Source organism: Equus quagga, chromosome 2 (genome assembly GCF_021613505.1).
Source record: "Equus quagga isolate Etosha38 chromosome 2, UCLA_HA_Equagga_1.0, whole genome shotgun sequence".
Taxonomy (NCBI): Eukaryota; Metazoa; Chordata; class Mammalia; order Perissodactyla; family Equidae; genus Equus; species Equus quagga.
The window spans coordinates 126,774,148-126,795,202 of record NC_060268.1 but is presented as its reverse complement, the minus strand read 5'-3'; the positions used below and the strand labels follow the sequence as shown (position 1 = coordinate 126,795,202).

At 54.9% G+C, this 21,055-nt stretch overlaps 1 protein-coding gene across 3 annotated transcripts in view; it reads right to left on the bottom strand.

Moving 5' to 3' along the window:
- The window catches only part of LRRC20 (leucine rich repeat containing 20), a 78,240-nt gene that overhangs the window by 10,192 nt on the left and 46,993 nt on the right, over nucleotides 1–21,055 (bottom strand). For all 3 annotated transcript variants that reach the window (XM_046650399.1, XM_046650405.1, XM_046650410.1), the window contains exon 4: nucleotides 16,041–16,208. In XM_046650399.1, the coding sequence (XP_046506355.1) occupies nucleotides 16,041–16,208 (168 nt within the window). The remainder of the gene's footprint in view (nucleotides 1–16,040; nucleotides 16,209–21,055) is intronic.

Sequence of the window (21,055 nt, the reverse complement as noted above, 5' to 3'; positions counted from 1 at the left end):
CCTTGATATCTAATCGGGTTCCTCATTTTCCACCATCCCCCGGGTGATGTCTGACCACCCTGGCCTGTCTTCAGCAAGAATCCTGTGAAGACGGTTTAGCCAGAATCCCCCCCACCCCTGATGCTTCCTCCTAGTAATTTTCCACCCACTGACCCCCACCCTGCTCTGTGGCTATAATTCCCACTTGCGATGCTGTATTTGGAATTAAGCCCGGTTCTATATTGACGTCTCTTTCCCCCATTGCAATAACCTGAATAAAATCTGTTTTTACTGTTCTAACTCCTGCTCAGCTCTGGTTTTTCTCTGACAGGGCCCAGGGCCACCAAGCCAATAAGCGGTGAAGGCAGGACAGTTTTTGATCCCAAAGCCCATGTGCTTCATCCCACAACACAGAGGGGCAAGACCAGTGCCAGACCCCGTGTCCCTCCACCAGGGCCTTGGCCCAGGAAGGTCATCTCGACAGGCAGGTTCTGCTGAGCAATACTCTAAGGGCTGGACCCGGGCTGAGGGCATCTCAATACAGCCTCACTTCAGAGATGGGGGCTGAGGCTCAGAGCTGCCAAGTCACCCTATCTCCCCATACGCCACCACTGGGGACCACTGGTTCTGCCTCAGTTTCTCCAGAGAGGGTAAACAAGGGGGTTGCTAAGGACTTTTCTCACTCTAGACTCCGTGACTCCTCCATCCCTCAGCTGGGGAGGCCAGCAGCCTGCAGAGTGGCCGTGCACGGGAGAGCAGAGGACAGTCTCCTGTGCTGTCGCTGCTGCAGGCGTGCAGGATGTGGCGCACAGAGCAGCTGCAGCCCAGCCCCGGAGCAGATCCCTGCACCCCCAGGCCTGGTCTCCAGTACTGCCTGGTTCTCAGCTGGCCACTTTCAAGTCTCCCACGCGCTGCCCTCTCCAGGGTCCGCCCCCGTCTCCAAACCGCCTGGCTGAAGGGTGGTGACGGCCTTCACAGGGACAGAGCAGGGACTGGTGGATCTCCGTCCCCTGACTTAACTGCTAACACAGTCTGAGCAGCTTACAGGAAGGAGCAATGGGGCCAGCAGACTGTGTCAAACTGGCAGAATCAACAAACCGGAGCAGCCGAGCTCACAAGTGACAAGCCCAAGAGGCCAACTGGGAGTTTCTAGACAAAGCTGAAAGATCACTTATATTCGCAGCATCCTGACAAAGGGGGAGATGGCTGGAGGGTAGAGAGGAAGATATGGTAGGATCAGCATTTTATGGATGGGGAGACTGAGGCGTGGCGAGGTTAAACAAGCTTCCCACGGCCACAGGGCACACGGTGGCCCGAGGGTAACAGAAGCCCGGCCTCTGGGCTTTGGCACACCTGGAGAGGAGGGGGGGCCTCAGCTCTCCCCTCTCCCATGGGCCATGCCCTTATCACCACTCACCGATGTGCTGCTCATCCTCGAATGCCAGCTCAAAGGCCACCTCCTCTGGCACTCCCCTTGGTCCCCACCCAAACTCCCATAACCTTTCTCCCAGGCTTGTATCGTGCATCATGCTCTGCAACCTGTGCATGTTTGTCCCCCTTGAGAATGCAGGACCTGGCACAGCGCCCACAGGGTAACTTTGTTGGATGAATGAATTAATGTCTTACCGCCCGAACTAGATCATAAGTTCTTTCAGGCTCAGGACCACCCCAGGCTGGGCCTACAGTGGATCCACCATTAACACGGCTTGATTAAGCAACTTTGTGACCACAGCACATTCAAGAGTTGGGGCCCTTCCCCTGGCGTGACCCATTCTGTGCACGTTTGCTGGTCAGAGCCAGGCCTCTGTGGACCAAGGTTGTGATAGGACACTGGCCCTTTAGCACCAGTAATCCAATTTAGGAAATGAGAAATTATGGATGAGCCAAAATAAAATCACCCATGTCCCACCATCTAGAACCAATCATACTAATGTGTTGGTATATGGCCTTTCCAACTTTTTAATACACAACTTTTTAAATACACACACCCCAATATTTAAAAAATGGCATCCTAGATACTAAGCCATAATGTGTTTTTCTTGATGACATGTAAACATCTCTTCAGGTTACAAGTCAGTGACATTGTTATGACTGCATGGCGGTCCACGGCATAAAGCGACCACACTTTGGCTCCTCTTTCTATTTTTGGACATTCAGGTTGTTTCCAACTTTCACTATCACAGATCAGGAGAGGCTATGAGTCCACAAGACTTCCGGGGTTACTTCATCTCTTTCAGCCTGTGACTGTAGAATGTAGAATGTGAGGTTCTAGAATTCTTTTATGAAGCCAGAGTAATGTTCCTTTGACTTTCACACTGCCCCCAAGCGTATGGTGGTGTTGATGGACTTCTGTTGTGAGGCGTAGGACCCTGGGTGGGGACTAAAGCCACTCAGCAACCTGGGGCAGGGAAGAAGGACTCCCACCTGGATTAAACACTGTGAGCCTGGCACAGGTGGGGCACAGTCCACTGCATCTTCTTGTCATCTCACAAGGCTGCAGCCGGTGACCCCAGGCCCCGTCTGCCCTCCTCCCAGCTGCACAGATGACCCAGCCTGCTCCCTCCACAGACATCCATCCCAGCCTCCCGCTATGTTGGTGGAAGCTTAAAGTAATTGATAATAGCAGAATCAGAGTGGGCAGTATTTAGAGAAAAGTACTTCCCTGAGGTCAGCATGATCTCACTTCACTAATCTTCAGCACTAGTGACTGGCAAACTTGTTTTGTGCCAGTGGGACAGCTGGAGGCAAGATGACAAAAATGAGCGCTCCAGAGAGCTCTTCTTCACACACGAGGCCCACGGTCTAAAAGGAGAGGAGGAAGGGTCTGGGCCCACGGAAGTGGCAAGGGGCACTGAGTGAGCTTCCCAGCACAGACCAGCCACCTCTGACTCCTGCTTCGGTGGGGCTGGGCCCATGACATCGAAGGTCCCTTCTGGAACTGGGATCTGAGGCTCCCCAACCTGGTGGCCCAGAGCAAGTTCTCTGGCTCCCTTGGCAGCTTAGAAACAAAGGACACCCCTTACCCTGCCCAGGCAGGAGCGCACTGGAGAGTTTGCACAGAGCTGGCTGTCCCACTTCTGACCTGGATGATCTCCTTCCGAACAGAATGCAGGACCCTTCACCTTCTCTGCATCCCCAAGGGATCCCGGCCAGTGAGCTTGGAGCCTGCACCTTTGGAAAACTTCCTTACAATGGCACCTGGGGTGCTGGTTAAAGATAGAAAGGCCGCACCCCAGCCATAGTGCCTCAGGCCTGTGGGCGGCACCTCGGAGACCACCTTGGTCTCCCTGGGGGTGGTGTGCACATCCATGCTTGAGAACCAGGCTGGCCCTGGCCCAGATCTCAGCCTCGATGCAGCTCTTGGTGCCTAGGGACCAAAACAACTAAGATCAAGGGTGCTGTGCTGTGCGGAGCTGAGCTGAGCTGAGCTGAGCTTCACGCACTCACTCAAAAAGCCACAAGAGACCAGCCAGCAAACTACAGTGACATGGTGAGGACAGGGAATGGTGCCTGTAACAAGAAGGCTCCCAGGCCACACTCACACACATCCCTCACTCATGCTGGGTCTGTCCCTTCAGAAGCTTGGCAGGAGCCAGGTGGGGGCAGTGACCGAGCCTCGCTCAGTCCCACAGAGCCCTGGACTGAGCATCGCAGTGGGGGCGGGAGGTGGTGGTGCCGCAGGAAGAAAACAGGAAGAGCCCCTACCCTCAGGGGCACAGAGGACACTGCACACCCTTAATCCTGCAAGCCGAGCTCCTCGGCCCTCAGGGAAGGCTGGTGGATCCAGGCGTTCTCAGCTCTCTGCTGAAAGAGAGGCCCTCCGGGAGAGTGGACAGGGCAGGGACTTAGGCTCTCACCTCGGATCGGCCACATAAAGTCATGCAACCTCGGGCAGGCCCCTTAACTCTCTGAACCTCAACCTGTCATCTTTAAAACAGTCCTCCTGCCTCACAGAGCCAAAGGGGATGGCGGAGGGGACCCTATGGTGCTCCCCAAGAAGGATGGAGTTACTGAGATGCAGACAGTGCCGTGGGCATCCCCATCGAAGGATGGGAAGCACAGAGTGTCTTTAGAATCCACTACTGAACCTAGAGACACTTTCTTTTCTCCTTAAGTACAAACTGCAGGGAAAGAAAAACAGAAGAGGAGCAAAGCCCTGGCTGCGATTCCCTCCTCCACGCCCAGCTGGCCAGCAAAGCGGGGCTGATGGCATCCAGTGGGCCACCTGCCACAGCCTTCTCCTGCACACTCCCCGGCCTCGATCTAACATGCAGCCAAAGCCGGAGCCGAACAATTCTCTTCAGAAATAACACAGTCTTCTTACTGGCTGCTCTGGAGACAGCCAAATAAGCAACTCAAATTGCCTGGCCCATGCCTGGCGCTTATCTTCCCGGTCAGATTTTGGTCTTTGCTCCCCTGGGCTATCCCTTCCTCCCCGCTGAAGGCCCTCCCTCACCTGCCCCCTGCACCTCAGCCCCTGGAGGGCCCTGTGCCCCATCCCCCCAGCCCTCCCAGGACACTCTAGGCCTCTTTTAGTTCCTCCAATTGGTTTAGTTAGGTGCTCTGGGGAGAGCCTCAGAGAAGAATGACAATTCCGCTGCCACCTCTCATGAAGCATCTCCCATTCCCTCCCTCACAGCTGGTGGCGTGCACGTGTCTCACCCCCGCACAGAGGACCGGAACTGCCCCATCGGTCGTGTGTCGGCCGTGTGTCCGGAAGTGCGGGGTGATGGGACACAGGGATGGAAAAGTCGGCGCCTGCCCTGAAGGCTCCTCCCCCAGGGGTGTGGGCGATGGGCCAATGGCTCCTTCGCAAATCCTTCTCCGTGCTTGGAAGTTAAGGTTGCTGATACCAACTTTACAAATCTTTTTTCTCAGGCTTAAGATCATTGTCAGAGAAATAAGACCTCCCTTACAATTGGAAAAATAGGAAGGAAAGCTCCTAAGATAGCCACCAGGTGGGAAAGAGGTATGTAGGGCCCCACCAGGGAAACCAGTTTCTGGGAAACAAAGTGAGTTGAAGGCGGTGGTGGGGGAGAGTGGTCAGGACACCAATGATAGCAGGAAGTGGGAAGGGTGTGAGCCAGCAGTGTGCTGGCGAAGGTTTAACTCTTTGAGGGGCAAAAACCTCTGATTTGTAGCATTTGCTGATTTTTCATGGTGTAATACTCCCACCATGGCTGATTTCAGGCTACACAGGAGAGGTCATTGAACTTGAGTGAGCGCCTCCAGCACGCCACTGGTGAGCCAACTTGAGCAGCCCACCTGGGCAGGCCCGCAGGCGCCCAAGTAAGAGGTGCTGGAGCTCAGGCCAACTGCTCTCCGCTTCCACCAGGATTCTCTGCCACAAACTTGTTCTTTGGGAACTGGCCTTCAAAACAGAAGCTATCTGTATGTTCTCAGTTGCCTTTGGCTTATAGATGAAGTTCCTTCCTAAAGTACCAGGTGAGCGGGCTGTGCTACAGGGAAACCAGGAGAGGGGCTTTTGTGGGCACTGGGGCAGCAGAGCACCATGCCCAGGGTCCAGGGGAAAGAGGAACCCCCAGGGAAAGATGCAAGTCCACAGAGCTCACCTCTGCCACCCTCCCAGCCAAGTGGCAGCTCTCATGGCCGAGCTGGTTGCTCCTCTCATCCTAATGTAGCTACACACATACATACACAAACACGCACATACACACACACATGCACGCATGCATGCATGCATCCATGCACGGGAGGAGGGGGAAGAGAGAGGTTACAGCTTCTTCAGGGATGGAAGGCAGTTGTTGATGGAAGGTTCTGGTCTAGCTCAGTGCCTGCACACTGGAATCACTGGGGAGTTATAAAAAATCACCAAGGGTGAAACTCACCATCAGAAATTCTGACTTAGGGGCCCACCTTGTGGGCAGTGGTTAAGTTCACACATTCCACTTTGGCGGCCCGGGGTTCGCTGGGTGTGGACATGGCACCGCTTGGCAAGCCATGCTGTGACAGGCGTCCCACAGATAAAGTAGAGGAAGATGGGCACGAATGTTGGCTCAGGGCCAGTCTTCCTCAGCAAAAAGAGGAGGATTGGCAGCAGATGTTAGCTCAGGGCTAATCTTCCTCAAAAAAAAAAAGAAAAAAGAAATTCTGACTTAGTTGGCGTGGGGTCTAGACACAGGTTTTTTTAAAGCTCCCAGGTGATTTGAGTGTACAGCTAGTTTGAGCACCACTGGCCTTCCTGGTGAGGCTTAATGAGAGAATCTGGTGAAAATCCTCACATAGCACTTCCATTGGGGTACGCTGCCTACCTGCTTCACTCTGTGAGGCACTGCTGTCTGCCTGCGGGGCCTGGGGAATCCCGCCTCATTATCATACACCGTCTTTCCACCCCAAGGGAGTTTCCTCCCAACTAAAGTTATGTGCTTCAGACATAACTTGCCTGTGCCTTCCTATCTCCCTACAGCTACATGCAAAAACCTCTCCCCACGCAAGGCTGTGCTGAATAGACTGCTCGGGTTCGAATCCTGGCTCTGCCCAGGTGGCATGACTTTGGCCAAGTGATTTAACTCTCCTGTGCCTCAGTTTCCCTACCTGGGGGGAATAATAGTACCTTCCTTGTAAGGTTGTCATGAGGATTAAACAACAGCATACTAGAAAAATGCTTACAGGAGATTGGGACGTGAAGTAAATGGCCACTGAATGTCAGCTGGTATAACCAGCCATGCCACGGGCCCCAAGAGAACACGGAGCATGCTTTGTCCCCCTCTGTCTCCAGCAGAATGCCGGCCATACAGAAAGTTGCTCAATCAAAAAAACAACTGATGAATGAATGAACACTTCCCAAAAGCCTAAATCCATGCCTGTGTCCCTGAGTGCCTCTTCTTCTCTGAATAAGGCCTCTGCCAGGCTGACCTCTGAGGTTCCGAGCCCTGGGACTGCTCTCCAGCACTCTGGACAGAGACAGGGACAGGCGTATGGGAGACTGGCTGGTTAAGGGAGTATGGAATTGTTTTGTTTTAAATGTCAAAGGACTCATTTTCCTGCTGTTCGCCTGTGTGCTACTCACAGAGTGCCAACAGCATCCTGTATAATTGGAGGTGCTGGGTAATCAAAGCTTTGCCACGCAACGGTTGGCACAGAGAATGCCATACGGGCAGAGACCAAGTGTGCGAAAGGTCTTGCGCCAGAGACCTGGCTTGCTAGTTCTCTGCTGGCAGATACACATGGGTAGGGGCTGCAAACAGGAGCTTCCCTCCCCTTCGTGTCTGAGGCCTCGTCTAATTCGCACTAATTGCTGTTGAAGCCTGTTTGTGTACTCGCTGACTCTTGCTCGGCGTGGCTCCACAGCTGGCAAGCAGTCCCTGCACTGTTGGTCTAATGATTGCTTCTCCAAGCTGCTTGCTAGCCCGATCGATGCCTGCACCTACCGTTCACTGCCCATGGACACAACTCAGCGCTCTGGCAGGCGCTGGACAGGGCGGGCTGGGCAGAGAGCATGAGTCTGCTGCGGCACGTGGGCAGCTGCCACCTTGGAGGGTGAGTCATCCTCCCCTGGGCACAGTGACAGTGCTTGGGAGGCAGGGAAAAGCTCAGACCATTGCCAGCTGGCTGTGCTGGGGGGAACTCCAAACCCAATGTCCAGGGAGGGGACGGCTCCATCTTCCCCCAGATGGGCTTGGAACCCAGATCCAGGGGTATGACTTTGTCTTTCCAGACCTGCCAGCCTAGAGGGCCCCTGCCTAGTCAAATCCTTGACAGGTCTGAAGGCTGCATATTGTGGTCACTCTTCTCATCTACTAAGTGCCTGTCTCAAGTCCCCTCTTCCTCGGACCCGAGAGTGGGATCAGGAATGACAGCAGCAGCCTGATTCAGGGTGTGCGTATGTGGTTCGGGGAGGCAAGGTGGGTTCCAAGGGACCTGGGAGCATGCCACAATTCTCCTGGGAGCTGGCCACTCCAAATCCTCTAGAAGGATAACTTTGGGAAACTTTTCTTGGCCCACGGAGCCCTGCCCACTGGATAGCCTCTAACCGTATAGCAGTGTCCCCTGCCTCCTCTGTTCTGGTCTCTGGGTAAATGCAAGAGGAGGCCCAGCAGGCTGGAGGGCAAGGAGCGAGGGGAGAGGCTGGGCAGGCAGCATGCAGCAGGGATTCTGGGTGGGCTGAATGGCCGCTGGATTAGCAGAGGCGGGAAGGGATCGCAGTGAACCCGGCTCCAGCCCACAAGGCTGGGACTGCCACACCCCACGCCTGTCCCCGCCGCCGCAGGAAACGGAGGTACCTCATGCAGGGGTGAGGTGACTTGCTCGTGCTAATGATGTAAGCGGGGCTTCAGACCTGTGTCTTTTCTGCGACAGAATCTGAGAAGCCGAGATGAGGGAGGGAGGACTACTACAATGTAGGGAGGGTTGAGTGGAGTCCACGTCGGCGGCTCTTGACCCCAGAGTGGCCACAAACCAGCAGGAGAGGAGCAGGAGGAGGCAGAAGAGGAGCCTGCCCTGACTTCTGCTTTTGTTATCACACAGGGTATCCCTCTGCATCCAGAGAGAAGACAGGCAGGTGGGCCTGCGGACACACTGAGAAGCCTTTCCTGCTCGTTCTTCAAGCAGCCTCTCTGGCCCAGGGAAGTTCTGAGGGCAGCTGGTGCTGACCCATCAAGGCCGCCCTGGCAAGCTGGGAAGACCCAAAGCCCTCACTGCGCCACTGTCCAGTCTGCCAGGAGGCAGGGCCTTGTATCCAGAAGCATTTGCCATGGCCAAGATTTCCTACGCCCTGCTTCCCTGTCCTGATGAGTGTCAGTGGGTTGGGCAGCAGGCTTGACCTCTCAAAGCTCTTGCGGCCTTGGCATGGTCTCCCCTTAATGTGAAATCTCCCTGGGAATGGGGCTCTCCTGTAAGGCCTGGCATCTTCCACTGACCAGGACCAGGCCTTGGCTAAAGCCCAAGTGGTGCAAAGCGGAAAATGCAGGAGCTCGAAAGATGCGACCAGCCAGATTATATTCTGGTTATAGCTCTGGGCAGAGGTGCTGGAGGACACGAGGCACCACTTACTAGTCCACACACAGGTTAGAGCAGCCCTCCACCCCCACAGAGCCTGGCAGCCTCGTGGGGAAGGGGAAGGAGGGAAAGAGGCCAGCTTCTCTGCTTTGACCTGTCTTAGAGGCTGCCAGCCTTCCGCAGCAGGCAGGGAGCTACAGGAAGTATGTTGCTAATCAGCCCCTTGTGAAACACCGGCTAAGGGGGCCTTGCCAGGGCCCCCTGCCCCCCGGGAGAGCTGCTTCCTTTGCACCTGCAGGACTCTCACCAGGGCTGAGGGGGCCAGTGTGGGAAAGCTATCCCCTTGCAACCTGCCAACCTGACCTGGCAAATAGTTTAAGGGTGTCTACCAGACACGTGGCATCCTGCACCTCTTTTCATGCAGCCACCCACACCCTCCTCTTCCATCAAACGAAGACCTGGCAGGCTCTGGAACATCAAAGACACATGGGTTCTGGAGCACCAAAGACCTGGGTTCAAACCCTGCCTCCACCGCGTCCTTGTGCAGGGTGCAAACTGTCCTGAGCCTCTCATCTCAGCTGACAAGTGAGGAGAACCCCACCGATCCAGGAGAGCAGATTGAGCAGATAAATGAGATAATTACAGAGGAGCTGTGCGAGGCATCAATAGCGATTAGGTTTTGAAAAGTCTGTGCACTTATCTTTTTAGATCAAACAGAGCATTATTTTCACTTCTGCTCCTCCAGGATTTCCTTTGTTTAAAAACCATTTTCTGGGCTCCAGGGAAAGAACTAGCAGTGAGCTCTCCTCCCAACCCAGCACAGGGACAGAGAGGCTGTGCTATGGAACAAAAGGACCGGGTCCTCCTCACTCCCTCTCCTCCCTCCCCGAAGCCCTCCCCTGCCCCGCCTCCACGTGCACCACTCACTCAGCACTTGGTGCCAGTGCTTCTCTCTCATGCCCCAACCACAGGTGCGTTCCCAGAGCTACGAGAGCCTGCAGAACCTCTCACTGAGGGGCAGCTTGGTAGAGCCCCCAAAGTGACACAAAGCCACATTCCCCCTGGTCCCTATGACATTGTGAAACCGGGTGAGGCTGGAACAGCAAGGTGAATGTCAGGGGTGGGAGATCCTGAGGTCCTGGTGGGCATCTATGCCCCAGGCTAGGGAGGATGGCGGGGACATCGCATTCTGGAGGATCACTTCTCTTGATGGCAACCAGAGTGGAGCTGCAGCTCCCTGGAAGGATCTGCCCCTCCCCCACTACCTGCCCAGAGAAGGGAGAAGATGCTGTGACACAGGGCCAGGGCCTGCAGTGATCCACTGGGCCACGGCTGGGGTGCAGGTGCCCCTCTTGGGCCAGGCATGCTCCCTCCAAGTCCCCACAGTGCCCCCTACTCCCATCCTCGTATCCCAGGGGACAAGGGTCTTGTACTGTGGAAACCTTATGTCTGAGGGCTGGCACCATGGCCCAGATAAACTATGATGAAAGACTGAAGTCGGGGGGCAGGTGTGAAATGTGCAACAGATGTTCAAGAAATAGAGCAGGACGACTAGGCACTGACTGGATGGATGTGGGGAAAAGAGGAGGAGAAGACAGTAGAGACATCAGTGCACAGAGATTCTTAATCAACACACCACTGCCCCGGCCTAGGGCGCTTGTCAGAAATGCCGATTCCTGTGCCCCATCCACAGAAATCCTGATTTGGTAGGTCTGAGAGAGAACCGGCAGTCTTCCCTTCTAACAAGCACTCCAGGGGGATTCGGACGTGGGAGCTGTGGCCTGTCCCCTGAGGAATTCACTAGGCTTAAAGAGCGGCTGCGCTTGGGAGGACGGTGGTGCCGTTAGCAGAGTCGGCTGCGGAGAGACGGCACTTGGTGCTTTAGGAAAGGCTTACACTTCTGAGCCCGTGCTGTGCATAGAAGTCACCTGCAGATCTTGCTCAGGAGGAGACTCTGAGTCGGGAGGTGGAGGGGGAGCCTGAGATGCGGAATTTCTAACAAGCTCCCAGGGGATGCCCACGCTGCTGCTGGCCTGTGGGTGACACTTTGAGAAGCCAGAGCCTTAGCAGGCGTTCTCACACTTTACTGCATATCCGCATCACCTGGGGAGGGGCTTATTAAAACAAACTGCTGCCCCCCTTCCCCCAAGTTTCCGATTGAGGAGGGCAGGGTAGAGAATGTGCGTTTCTCACAAGTTCTCAGGAGATGCTGCTGGTCCTGGGACCCCACTTTGAGAACCATTGGCCTTGACAGTAAGAAGTGAAACAGTACCAGGGCAGAATTAACTAAATGCAGCCCAGAGCATCCCTGAGCGGCACACATATTTTCTTTTTCAAAGTGCTACTGCTCTTTTTGTTAAATTCTTAACGAGAGCTCGTTTTCCTACGATCTCTTGCTCTCTCTGGAACAGTGGGTGCACAAGGAAAAAACCCCAGCAAATTGAGGGTTACAGAAAGTTAAATTCTAGCTTAACGGAAATAGTCTCCTGTTTAGCAAAAGGAAGCCTCTCAAATACCTGACTTGCTCTTCGCCACCACGTGCTCCAGGAACAGATGACACTGCTGGGGAGCACTGAGTTCTTGTGAGGAAGCTGGGACTTCCTGCTGCCCCTGCACCCACCTTCAGGTCATGTGTGACGGTGCTGGGGTGGAAGAACGGACTTCCTGGTTTTCATGAGGTGGGTGACCCTCATCTCCCCATGTCATCGCTCACAGTCAGACTGAACACCTCTACCTCCTCCAAAACCCTCTCTGGGCTCCCCTGGGCACTGCACCTCATAAGGACACAAGGACAGCCGCCCTCTGCTGGCATCCTCCCTGGGCTCGCCCTGGCGCTCCGACCATGTCTTATCTGGTACTTTACTATCTGCTTCCACTCACACCTCCCCCCAGCCTGGAAGCAGCTTCCCTGCTTCTCATTCACCTTTGTAGCCCCTCTCTCTCCAGAGTCTATCCTTCCCCAGGCAGTCTTGTTTGTAAGCACTTAGAAGCTTCCACATACCACTTTCTGGTTGGGAAACTATAGGCTCCATCCCATATCCCAGAAACTTGGAACTGACTGTCGTCTGAACAAATACCCTAAGCTACAAATCCTTTCCTCCTGCTTGGAAGCGCCCAGAGCAAACAACCGTATCCCGGCAGGCTTGTCCCCAAGGACCAGGAACCCTTCCACGTGGATGGCGGCCTCTGCTGCTGTGTGTGTGCCAGGAGGCCAGCTGGGAGAGGCAGGCAAGAGGCCCCTGCCCTCCACTACTTCATGTTCATCTGAACCGGCTCAGACCTGCAGGCTCCGGGGATGTGGCCACAGGCAGAGAAAACAGTAAGACAGGAGGAAGGACTTCCAGATTGAGCATGCAGGCTGTGCAGGGTGGGTAACGTGGGAGGGCTGGGGGTAAACAGTCAGGTGGCATTGAACCTGTCATCCACCTGGCTCCACACTCGGGTGAGTGTGGACCTCACTGCACATCCTCCCTCCAATCTGGACAATCAGTCACCAGGAGGACGCAGGTGGTGGCGACCACAAGGGACAGAGATATGGGTGGTAGGAGAGGAGGGACGAAAGTATGGTGTGTGTGTTGGTGGGGGATGTTCCATGAGGGGAAAGGTGGCTGGGCTGGCTGAGAACAGACCCAAATCTCTGCACAGCAACTCATGGGAGTGGCTTTTGATATTTTTTATCATGACCCAGTACATATATCTGTGTGAGTACACAGTAAAAGTGAAATAAAAAGTCACAAAGCAGGATCTACATGATGGACTCTGTCACATGCTGGTCTCAACCTACTCATTTGATGGGATGACTCATTAGTGGTCTATCATAGGCGGCACCTTGAAACAATCTGCCCCATTGAGTCTCAGTCATTTCAGAGGGCCTTCCAGGCTTTGGAATTCCTGCTCTGCACAGTGCTCCCAACCAACTGAGTACATGCTGTATGCCAGACACCCTGCTCGATGCTGGGTCGGGGCGGAGAGCAGGTGGCTCCAGAGATGAGAGGACATGGAGACATCACAAGCATAGACCAGAGGACTGTCTGTACAAGGTGGCAGCAACAAGGCCACAATGTGCTACCCAGATACATGACCTGAGGGCATTCAGCCAGGGGTGAGCACCAAGGACGGGCACCACCACCTCCCAGTGCTTGGTATCAGCAAGCAGACAGAAGTTCCCTGTCTCTCCCAGCCTCTGTGCCCTGTTGAGGTCCTGTCCTTTCTCCCCTCCATGGACTAGAGCCCTCTCTCCTCTCTCCGCATTATGGCCCAGAGAGTAGAGGAAGATTGGGTGGCAGCACTATTCATAAAGAAGATGATGGAGTTGACCTTGGCAGCTCCCAGGATGCTGCCAGCCTGCAGGTCTTCCTGGGGCAGGCCCGTCGCACCCTCTGGGGAGGTCCCTTCAGAGGGAGTCTCCTGATGCACTTGGGGGCTCGAGTTCAGAGCCGCCTGTTCTCTACTCACTGAACTAAAGGTTTAAGAGAACTCATGTGTCTCAAATTTATTTCTCAAAAAAATTTTCTAGCACTCTCAAGGCTCTGAAGGGAGAAAAGGGCCACTCTCCAGGCATCTTAAGCTCCCACTGCAATTATCCCAATGAGATGCTGCAGATCAGCTACACTGGGGAGTGGTGCAAAGCTATTTCCATAATAAAGGACTATGCAGCCCTCATCTTCTCCACTGCGGTCACAGCCCTCTCTCCTCCAACCCAGTGATGGAGGCTGTGGCCTGGCCCTTCCCTGTAGCCATCCAAGTAACAAGGATGGATCGGAGAGAGGTGGGAACTAGAAGCGAGGAGACTCCAGCAAGGGAATGATCACTCCACGTGCCCCTTCTCTCCATCTGGAGTTGGGGGTGGGGGGAGCGGGGAGAACTCCCAAGGCCTCCTGCATTGGAGGGGGCCCTGGGATCAGTTGAGTGAGTCTGGGAGCTGCTGGGCACTTGAGGAGAAGCAGGAGCCCCTGTTGGACAGGGGCAGCTCCCAGCACCTCCATATCCTCCAGGCCTGGCCCAGGCTGGCAGCAGGGGGCTCCGTCACAGGTCAAATTGACTAGGAAACAGCCCAGTGGCTGACTCTTTTACCTGGCCAGGTGTACTATGAAGCCTAGGAGAATCTCTTAGAGCCTCAGTTTCTACATCTGTCAAATGGGGACAAACACCTTGTTACCTTGGGCCTGTGCTGAGCATGCTTGGGAAACTGAGAGATGCTTCCACATGCAGTTATTACTGTCCCTCTGCAGAAAGGCAGAGAGAAGTATGTGAGAGAATGAGTCAAAACAGCCGATCTTTGCTCTGGGGGCTGTTACTACTGAGGGCTGATGTCATCCTCGTGGGAGGGGAAGCATTAGGGGATCTGTGCCACCCTGTACTGCCTGCTTTAGGGAAAGTCACTTCTTATACTGTAGCCAGCCTACTCACCCTGCTCCCTGCCTGGTGAAGGGCCACCTTCTGGGGTAGGGGAAAGGTGAGAAGAAGCTGAGGCTCAGAGAGGTGATGTGAGTCTTCCAAGACTGCAGCGAGAAAGTGGGGAAGCCAACGGCCAATGCCCGTCCTGACCCGCCTGCCTGCAGCTACATGCCTGGCTCTGGTCTTGGCATCGGCCCAGAGTAGCCCCTGCCTGGTTATTGACCCATTTAGACAAGCAGCAAAAGGAAGTGGACACATCATGAAGGCCTCAAATAAGAGGCAGAGGAGGAAGGGCCCAGCAAAGAGGGCCAGGAATGCCTGGTAATAAGGGAATAAAGGGTTCAGGGCAAGACTCCAGGTGGTCAAGGCAGCGTGGGAGGGAGAACCTCGCCGTGAAAAGGCACTTCTGGGCATGTCCCTTCCACTTAAAGACAGCACGGAGGCCCAAAGGGCCAGGGGGCCAAATCCAGGGGCAAACCACTCAGGGATCCTGGTGTTGGGAGGGCAAGACTGAACCAGGGCCCATGCCCAGGGCCTTCCCAGAGGCCAGGCAAGGGAGCCCCTCCCAGGAACACGGCTGAGCTGGAGTCATGTATTCTCATCCTGGCACTTCTGCGGTTTCACTGTGAACCTGATGGTCTCTCATACCCTCTCTGAGTCTCAGTTTACCTAACTGTAAAAGGATGGACCCAGAATCTCAGAGGTTAGCTCTAGCCAGGGCTAGAGTCCTGCTGGCAGATAGACAAGACGCTCCCCACCGCATGCACAAGGCAGGCTGCTCTCCATCAAGCAGCTGCAAACCACTAGAGAGCCCTTGCTCTTAATCAAATGGCATAATGGTTGTGAACGGGCTTACGAAAATAAAAGCATAACTGAAGGGGGTTATCATTAACACCATCAACATTAGAGGCGTTGTGAGAAAGGGGGAAATGGGCCTGGAGGTGGGCTTCCTGAGCACATCAAGGCAGCTAAAGCAGGGAGCCGAGGAGGAGGGGCATGGAGGGACCCTGGTCAATGCCAGGTTCTCTCCAGGGAGATGAGACAGCAGCTGGAGTGGATGCTCAGGCCCTGAGGAGATCCAAAGGTACATAACTGATGCAAAAGGAAAGAAGGGACCACTCCCCCGCCTCAGCAGAAGGCACATTTTAGAGCCAGAGGGGGAGAACTTCTGGTTCCCTGGGGGGAGCATATTTATCCTGCAGGGCACAGACAGGCTGTTCCAAACATGTTTGCCTAGTGACCCCGGCTTAGTAATGGTGATGAGCTCACTGTGCAGGCTGGGAAGGACAAGCAGGGGATGCAGGTAGGAGTAAATGTCTAGAGGAACAAGGCTAAAGGGTCTCAGAGGCAGCCTAGGCTGGCAGATGGAGACCCAGAGAGGGAAAGCCTGTGGCCCAAGGCGGCCCAGCTAGTCCAGGGCTGCACCGTGGGGAAAGCCGAGACCTTCTACTCACCAGCTGAAAGCAGGTGTCCAACCCAGCCCTCTGCGCCAAGCAGGTGGCAGGGCCTCATAAAGGTGACCTCCCCAGACCCAGTGCCCTGTAGTCGCGCATCTCAGACCAGAAGGCCCCTCCCTGCCCTCGTGTCTGTGAAAGTCTGACTCCAGAGCCCCGTGCCTTGTGCCCTGCAAGCCTCACTCTGGAAGGGGAGCCCAAAGGGAGGAACTGCAGACAGACGCAGGGGCCAGACCGCCTGGGTCCACTCACCCACGATCTCGTTCTCCTCCAGATTGATGGTCTCCAGGGCAGGCAGGGTGGTGAGCTGCTCGGGGAAGTCGTGGAACTGGTTCCGGGACAGGTCGATGGCCTTGAGGTGCTGCAGGGTGCTGACCTCATTGGGGAGACGGTGCAGGAAGTTTCCTTCCAAGCGGAGCTCTGCCATGTGGGGGGAGGATGAGAAGAAGAGGTGAGAGGGAGCAACCTCGAGACCACAGTGACTGCCCGCTGTGCTCTCTCCCTGCCTGGGCCAGGAGGGCAGTGAGGACTGGAAGGCCCTCCTGACAGAAGCCCAGGCCTAGCAGAAGGGTCAGGATGTGCCGGCTCCTCCCTCAGACAAAGCCTCAACTCTGGGCCTTGATGGGACAGGTCAGGATGGGCAGCCCCTGGGCTCCCCGCATCCCACAGCCCATTTGAGAGACATCACTTTCCATGGCTTCCCTGTTCAAGGAGCCACCGGGCAGCCAAGTTCTTTCTGTGTCACGTGACCCTGCTCCCCTGTCCGGCCACAGCAGACCAGAGGCGTGTGGGTTCCTGCCCGTAGAGCAGCTGCTCCAAAAGCTGACCGGCGACCTGTGTGAGGAGGTGAGCTGGGCCAGTGGGAGTCCCTATGTTGGGAACCTGGCGAGGCAGTGCTGGGCGTGGTGGAGGCTGATGCCGAAATGCTGTGTCCTGCAGAGCCAGGGCACCCGCAGGGGCCCTGCACAAGGGGAGGGATGAGGGGCGGAAGCCAGGAGTCAATGTGGCGGCAGGGGGAGGTAGCATAATGCAGGGCCCCCCTGTGGGGCATCTGGGGACCCCACTGCCTGAGTTCAACCCCCAACTGTGCCACCTACAAGTTGTTCACTCAGATAGTTATCTAACCTATTAGCTCTTAGTTTCCTCATCTACAGAAGGGGCTAATAACAATTCCTGCCTCATGGGGTTGGTGAGGGTGACATCTGAGAGGCCGGGTGCTGGTACAGGGTTAGCATTCGTACGCGCATTATTATCACCACAGCACAGGGCTGTTGTGAAGATCAGATGAATGCAAAGTGCTTCACCCAGTGTCTGGCACACAGTAGATGCCCAGCAAACGTTAGGGAGGAACCTGAGGAAGCAGAGGAAGCAGGAGAGTCGGGGAGACAGAAGCAGAACCATGAGGAGAGCGCCCCCAGGGGCCTTGGTGTCTGCTGGTTTCCCAGGCCCTGTCCAGTCCACGTGGGACCTCAGCGAGCCTCCCACCCCATCTGCCCTAAAGGAAACTGAGGACCTGAAATGCCAAGTGACCTGAACAATGACCTCAGCTCTTCTCCCCAGGGCCAGCTTCATGGGCACATGACCGGCGCAGGCCCACAGGGCCCCAGGCTCAGAAAGGCCCCGCACTTGGGGGTGAATGTTCTGCGCTGCCATCTTGAAAGCCTTAATAATTTTACTCCTGAATCTGTGTTTTGCAGGTAGACCTGGAGCCACGGAGTCTCAGCTCGCACGTGGTCCTGCCTCCCACCGTCTCCTCAGGACAGGCTCTCAGCAGCCCGCTCTCCTGCCTGTTCTCACCCCAGGATAACACTGGCCTCCCCTCCTTGCCCCTACTCTGCAACTGCTGCAGCCCTCCATCCCAGGAGGGGCCTGAGCACAGGGAGGGTCAGTCAGGCACGTGTGCCCGTGGCATCTCAGAGGGGAGCACGGTGTCAGCTGTTCCCCCCACCCCGCCCCGCCTCCCCCAGCCCCTGGGCTGGCAGCATCAAAGTGTGTCTGGTGGGTGGCCGCTGGAGGCTGACTCTTGGCAGGAAGGAGCCTCTCGCCCACCCTTGACCCAGAGATTGAGTGCATCCTGAGGCAGAGGTCTAAAGACCCTTGGATGCCTGGCTGGACCTCCCCAGACCCCAGAGCCCAGGCACTGAGAGAGCCCGTACCTCCTCTCTTCCTCCTCCCAGCCTTCCCGAGCCTGGCTGGAGTTTGTCCTTCTGGCCCACTCGAGGCACTTTTTGGAAACAAGCCGCAAAATACAAATGGCATAATTTCATGATTCTATATGTGAGTTAAATGCTCTGATATTTGCATGTAAAACTGGCATTGTACAATATAAAGATGAATGGTAAAATTCACACTAATAAAGTTTTAATTTTTCCTTACTTAGAAGGACATTAAATAGCAAACGAAAAGCAACATGACACACTGAGAGAGAGATCTTGGAAGAAAGGAAAAAGCTTCCTACGTCCCTTTAACAGGAACTTTCTCCTGCTTTTTGAACAAGGGTTCTGCTTTTCCATTTTGCCCTGTCTGCCCCCCCCCCCCCCCCCCCCCCCCCAGTTATGCAGCTGGCCCTGCTTCTCCCTCCATGTTCCACACTCCACTCTGGCTCCACGATGCGGCCCTGGGATGTGGGAGATGAACCTCTCTGAGGTCCCTACAGCGCCTCCCAGGGTTCCACAGGGAGGACAGAGCCCCCCCACCAGAGCCCTCTGGACCCACACACCTGAGTCACCTGAGTACCAGCCACACTGCAGGCCCCCTGCTCCCCCACGCTGGGGCTCTGGCGGTCGCGAACTGTATCTGATTCATCTCTGTTCCCTACATCCAGCCCCCTGAGGGGCTCTTGCAATCACTCAGCAAATATTTCATGAACGATGACTCTTCTCCCCCTAGGAGGCAACAGACAGCGCAGGGGGCCTGGCCTACCTCTCATTTTCCCATCTTCAGGGACATCCTGAAGGCAAGGCTCTGTCAGCAGAACCTGTGCTCCCCACACAAACCCAGGACCCCTCCAGCAGACAGGTTCATAGACAGCCAGGCCTTAAACCAGAAAACGTCCCCGTCCAGATCACGTTATAATGTCACAGAGTCAGAGGCACGCTAGAGAACATCTAGTCCAGCACTTCCCAATCGTGCCTTTGCCAGGCAGCTTCCTCAAACGCTCCGAGCATGCTGCTGCCTCCAGGTCTTGGCACTTACAGTTCCCTCTTTCTAGAATGCTCTTTACCGATATATTTGCAAGGCTGCTGCCCCACTTCATTTGTGTCTTTGCTCAAATGTCACCTTACTAAAGTAGGACCCTCTCCCAGCAGTTTCTGTCCCCTGCAGTATTTACTTTCACAGCATCGCTGTTACCTAACACTGTGACTTGTTTGCATATTGTCTGCTCCCCCCATGGGAATGGAAGCCGCACGAGGTGGGGCTGGCCTCTGTTGTAGAAAAGCGCCCACAACAGTGCCCAGCACACAGCGAGCACTCAATAAATATTTGATGAGTATACAAATGAATAAATGAATGCATTTGAGTATCACTCTCACAATTTTGCCAAATTTCTGTTCCATGTATACCACTGTTTTTACTTAAGTTGATTTGTTCATTTCTACTTGTCTAAAATGGAAACAGTTATCATTGCTTTCCATAAAAGCATTATTCAATTCTCGCTGGACGCTGTTGCCAGATGAAGAATCTGGGCCCAAGCTGATTTACGCCAGTGGAGGGGGTTGTGGAATGCACATTCCAGGCAGGGGGTGAGCGGCACTGGGCCGGCCAGGGCCAGGCAGGGTGTGGCTGCCTTGTGGAGTCTTAGAAGCTGCTTCCCTGGAATGGACATTTGTTCTCGGATGAGAACATGGCCCAATTTTCCTGGCTGTTTGGTTCCTGTTTGGTGCATTTCTCTAAGCTCTCATTTTCTAGGGACACGACTGCCAGGCTCTGTGGGGTCTGGCTGCCACGACACCTCCAAATCCCAGGTTCACAGCCTGTCTGCCAGTGGGGCCTATAATGGACCACTTAGGGAGCCAGCCTGGCCTCCCCGGGACAGCAGCTGGTGATCAGAGGACACTTTCGAGGTCACAGCTCCAGTTGCTGAGTTCTGTGGCAGGCATGGCTCGGCACTGCAGACAGGGAGGTGGCCAACATCCTCAACTGTCCTGGCTGTCCCCAGGTTTGGTTTCGTTTCCATGGTCAGGAGTCCAGCACGCCTGTACCACCCTGGGAAGGCTTCCTCACTGCCAGCTGTGGGTCCTCCCTTCCTGGAACTCACTGCATCCCCTAGCAGGTCTCATCTGCTGGGTTACAGACGAGGTTGGGGTACGGCCCCACATAGACAGGGGAGGTCCCTCAGCACCACTCCTCCCACGGCTTCTGGTGAGAGGCCACCAGTGCCAGCACGACTGTGGGAATTAATAAAAGAAACCTCACCTAAATTGAAGTCGAGAAGATCTGTAGGGGAAGCTCTCCTGCCCTGTGATACACTGCCAATTACTCTAAACAGGAAGAGAGGTGTGCTTACATCTCAGGCACGAAGTGCAACCTTTTTACTACTAAAGGAAGATTTCCCTCCCCTCCTGGCAACAGCCCAGCCAGCGAGAAGCAACACAGCCCAGCCAAGGAGGAGCCGCCACCCCCAGAATTGTTACTGTAGCCATTGGACTTTCCTTTACCACAGGCCCCCCCCCCCCCCACCGCTCTATAAAAACAAGCCCTTTCTTTTCTCTCTGGATTCGCCTGTGGTTTGCCGTAGCATGAACATCCCAAATTGCAATTCTTTGTTGATCTTGAATAGATCCACTCTTGCTTGAGAAATAACTGGCTGGCTGTTTAACGTCAACGTGACAAACCCAGGCTTTGGAGCCTGATGTCTCCAGGTTCAAATTCAGACTCTGCTACTTCCTGACTGTGTGACCTAGGGCAAGTTGTTTATCTTTGCCTCAGTTTCTTCATCTGTAAAATGAGGACAGTAGTAGACCCTTTCTGTAGGAGTGCTGTGAATTTAAATGAATTCATACATGAAAAAGGCTCTGAACAGTGCTAGGCACACAGTAAATCCTATGTAAGTATGTGAGATAGACGGAAAGACGGATGGATGACAGACAGGCAGACAGATATGGCAAAGCACACAGGGCACCTAGTGAACCCAGTAATCCAGTTAGCACTGAGAACCTACTAGACTCAGGCTTAGACGAGAAGAAAATGCTCTCTGCCTGATACCGTATGAACACAAGACCATCCTTTGCTACTTGGAAAGCGCCTGCAGGGTCCTAAGGCCTTTG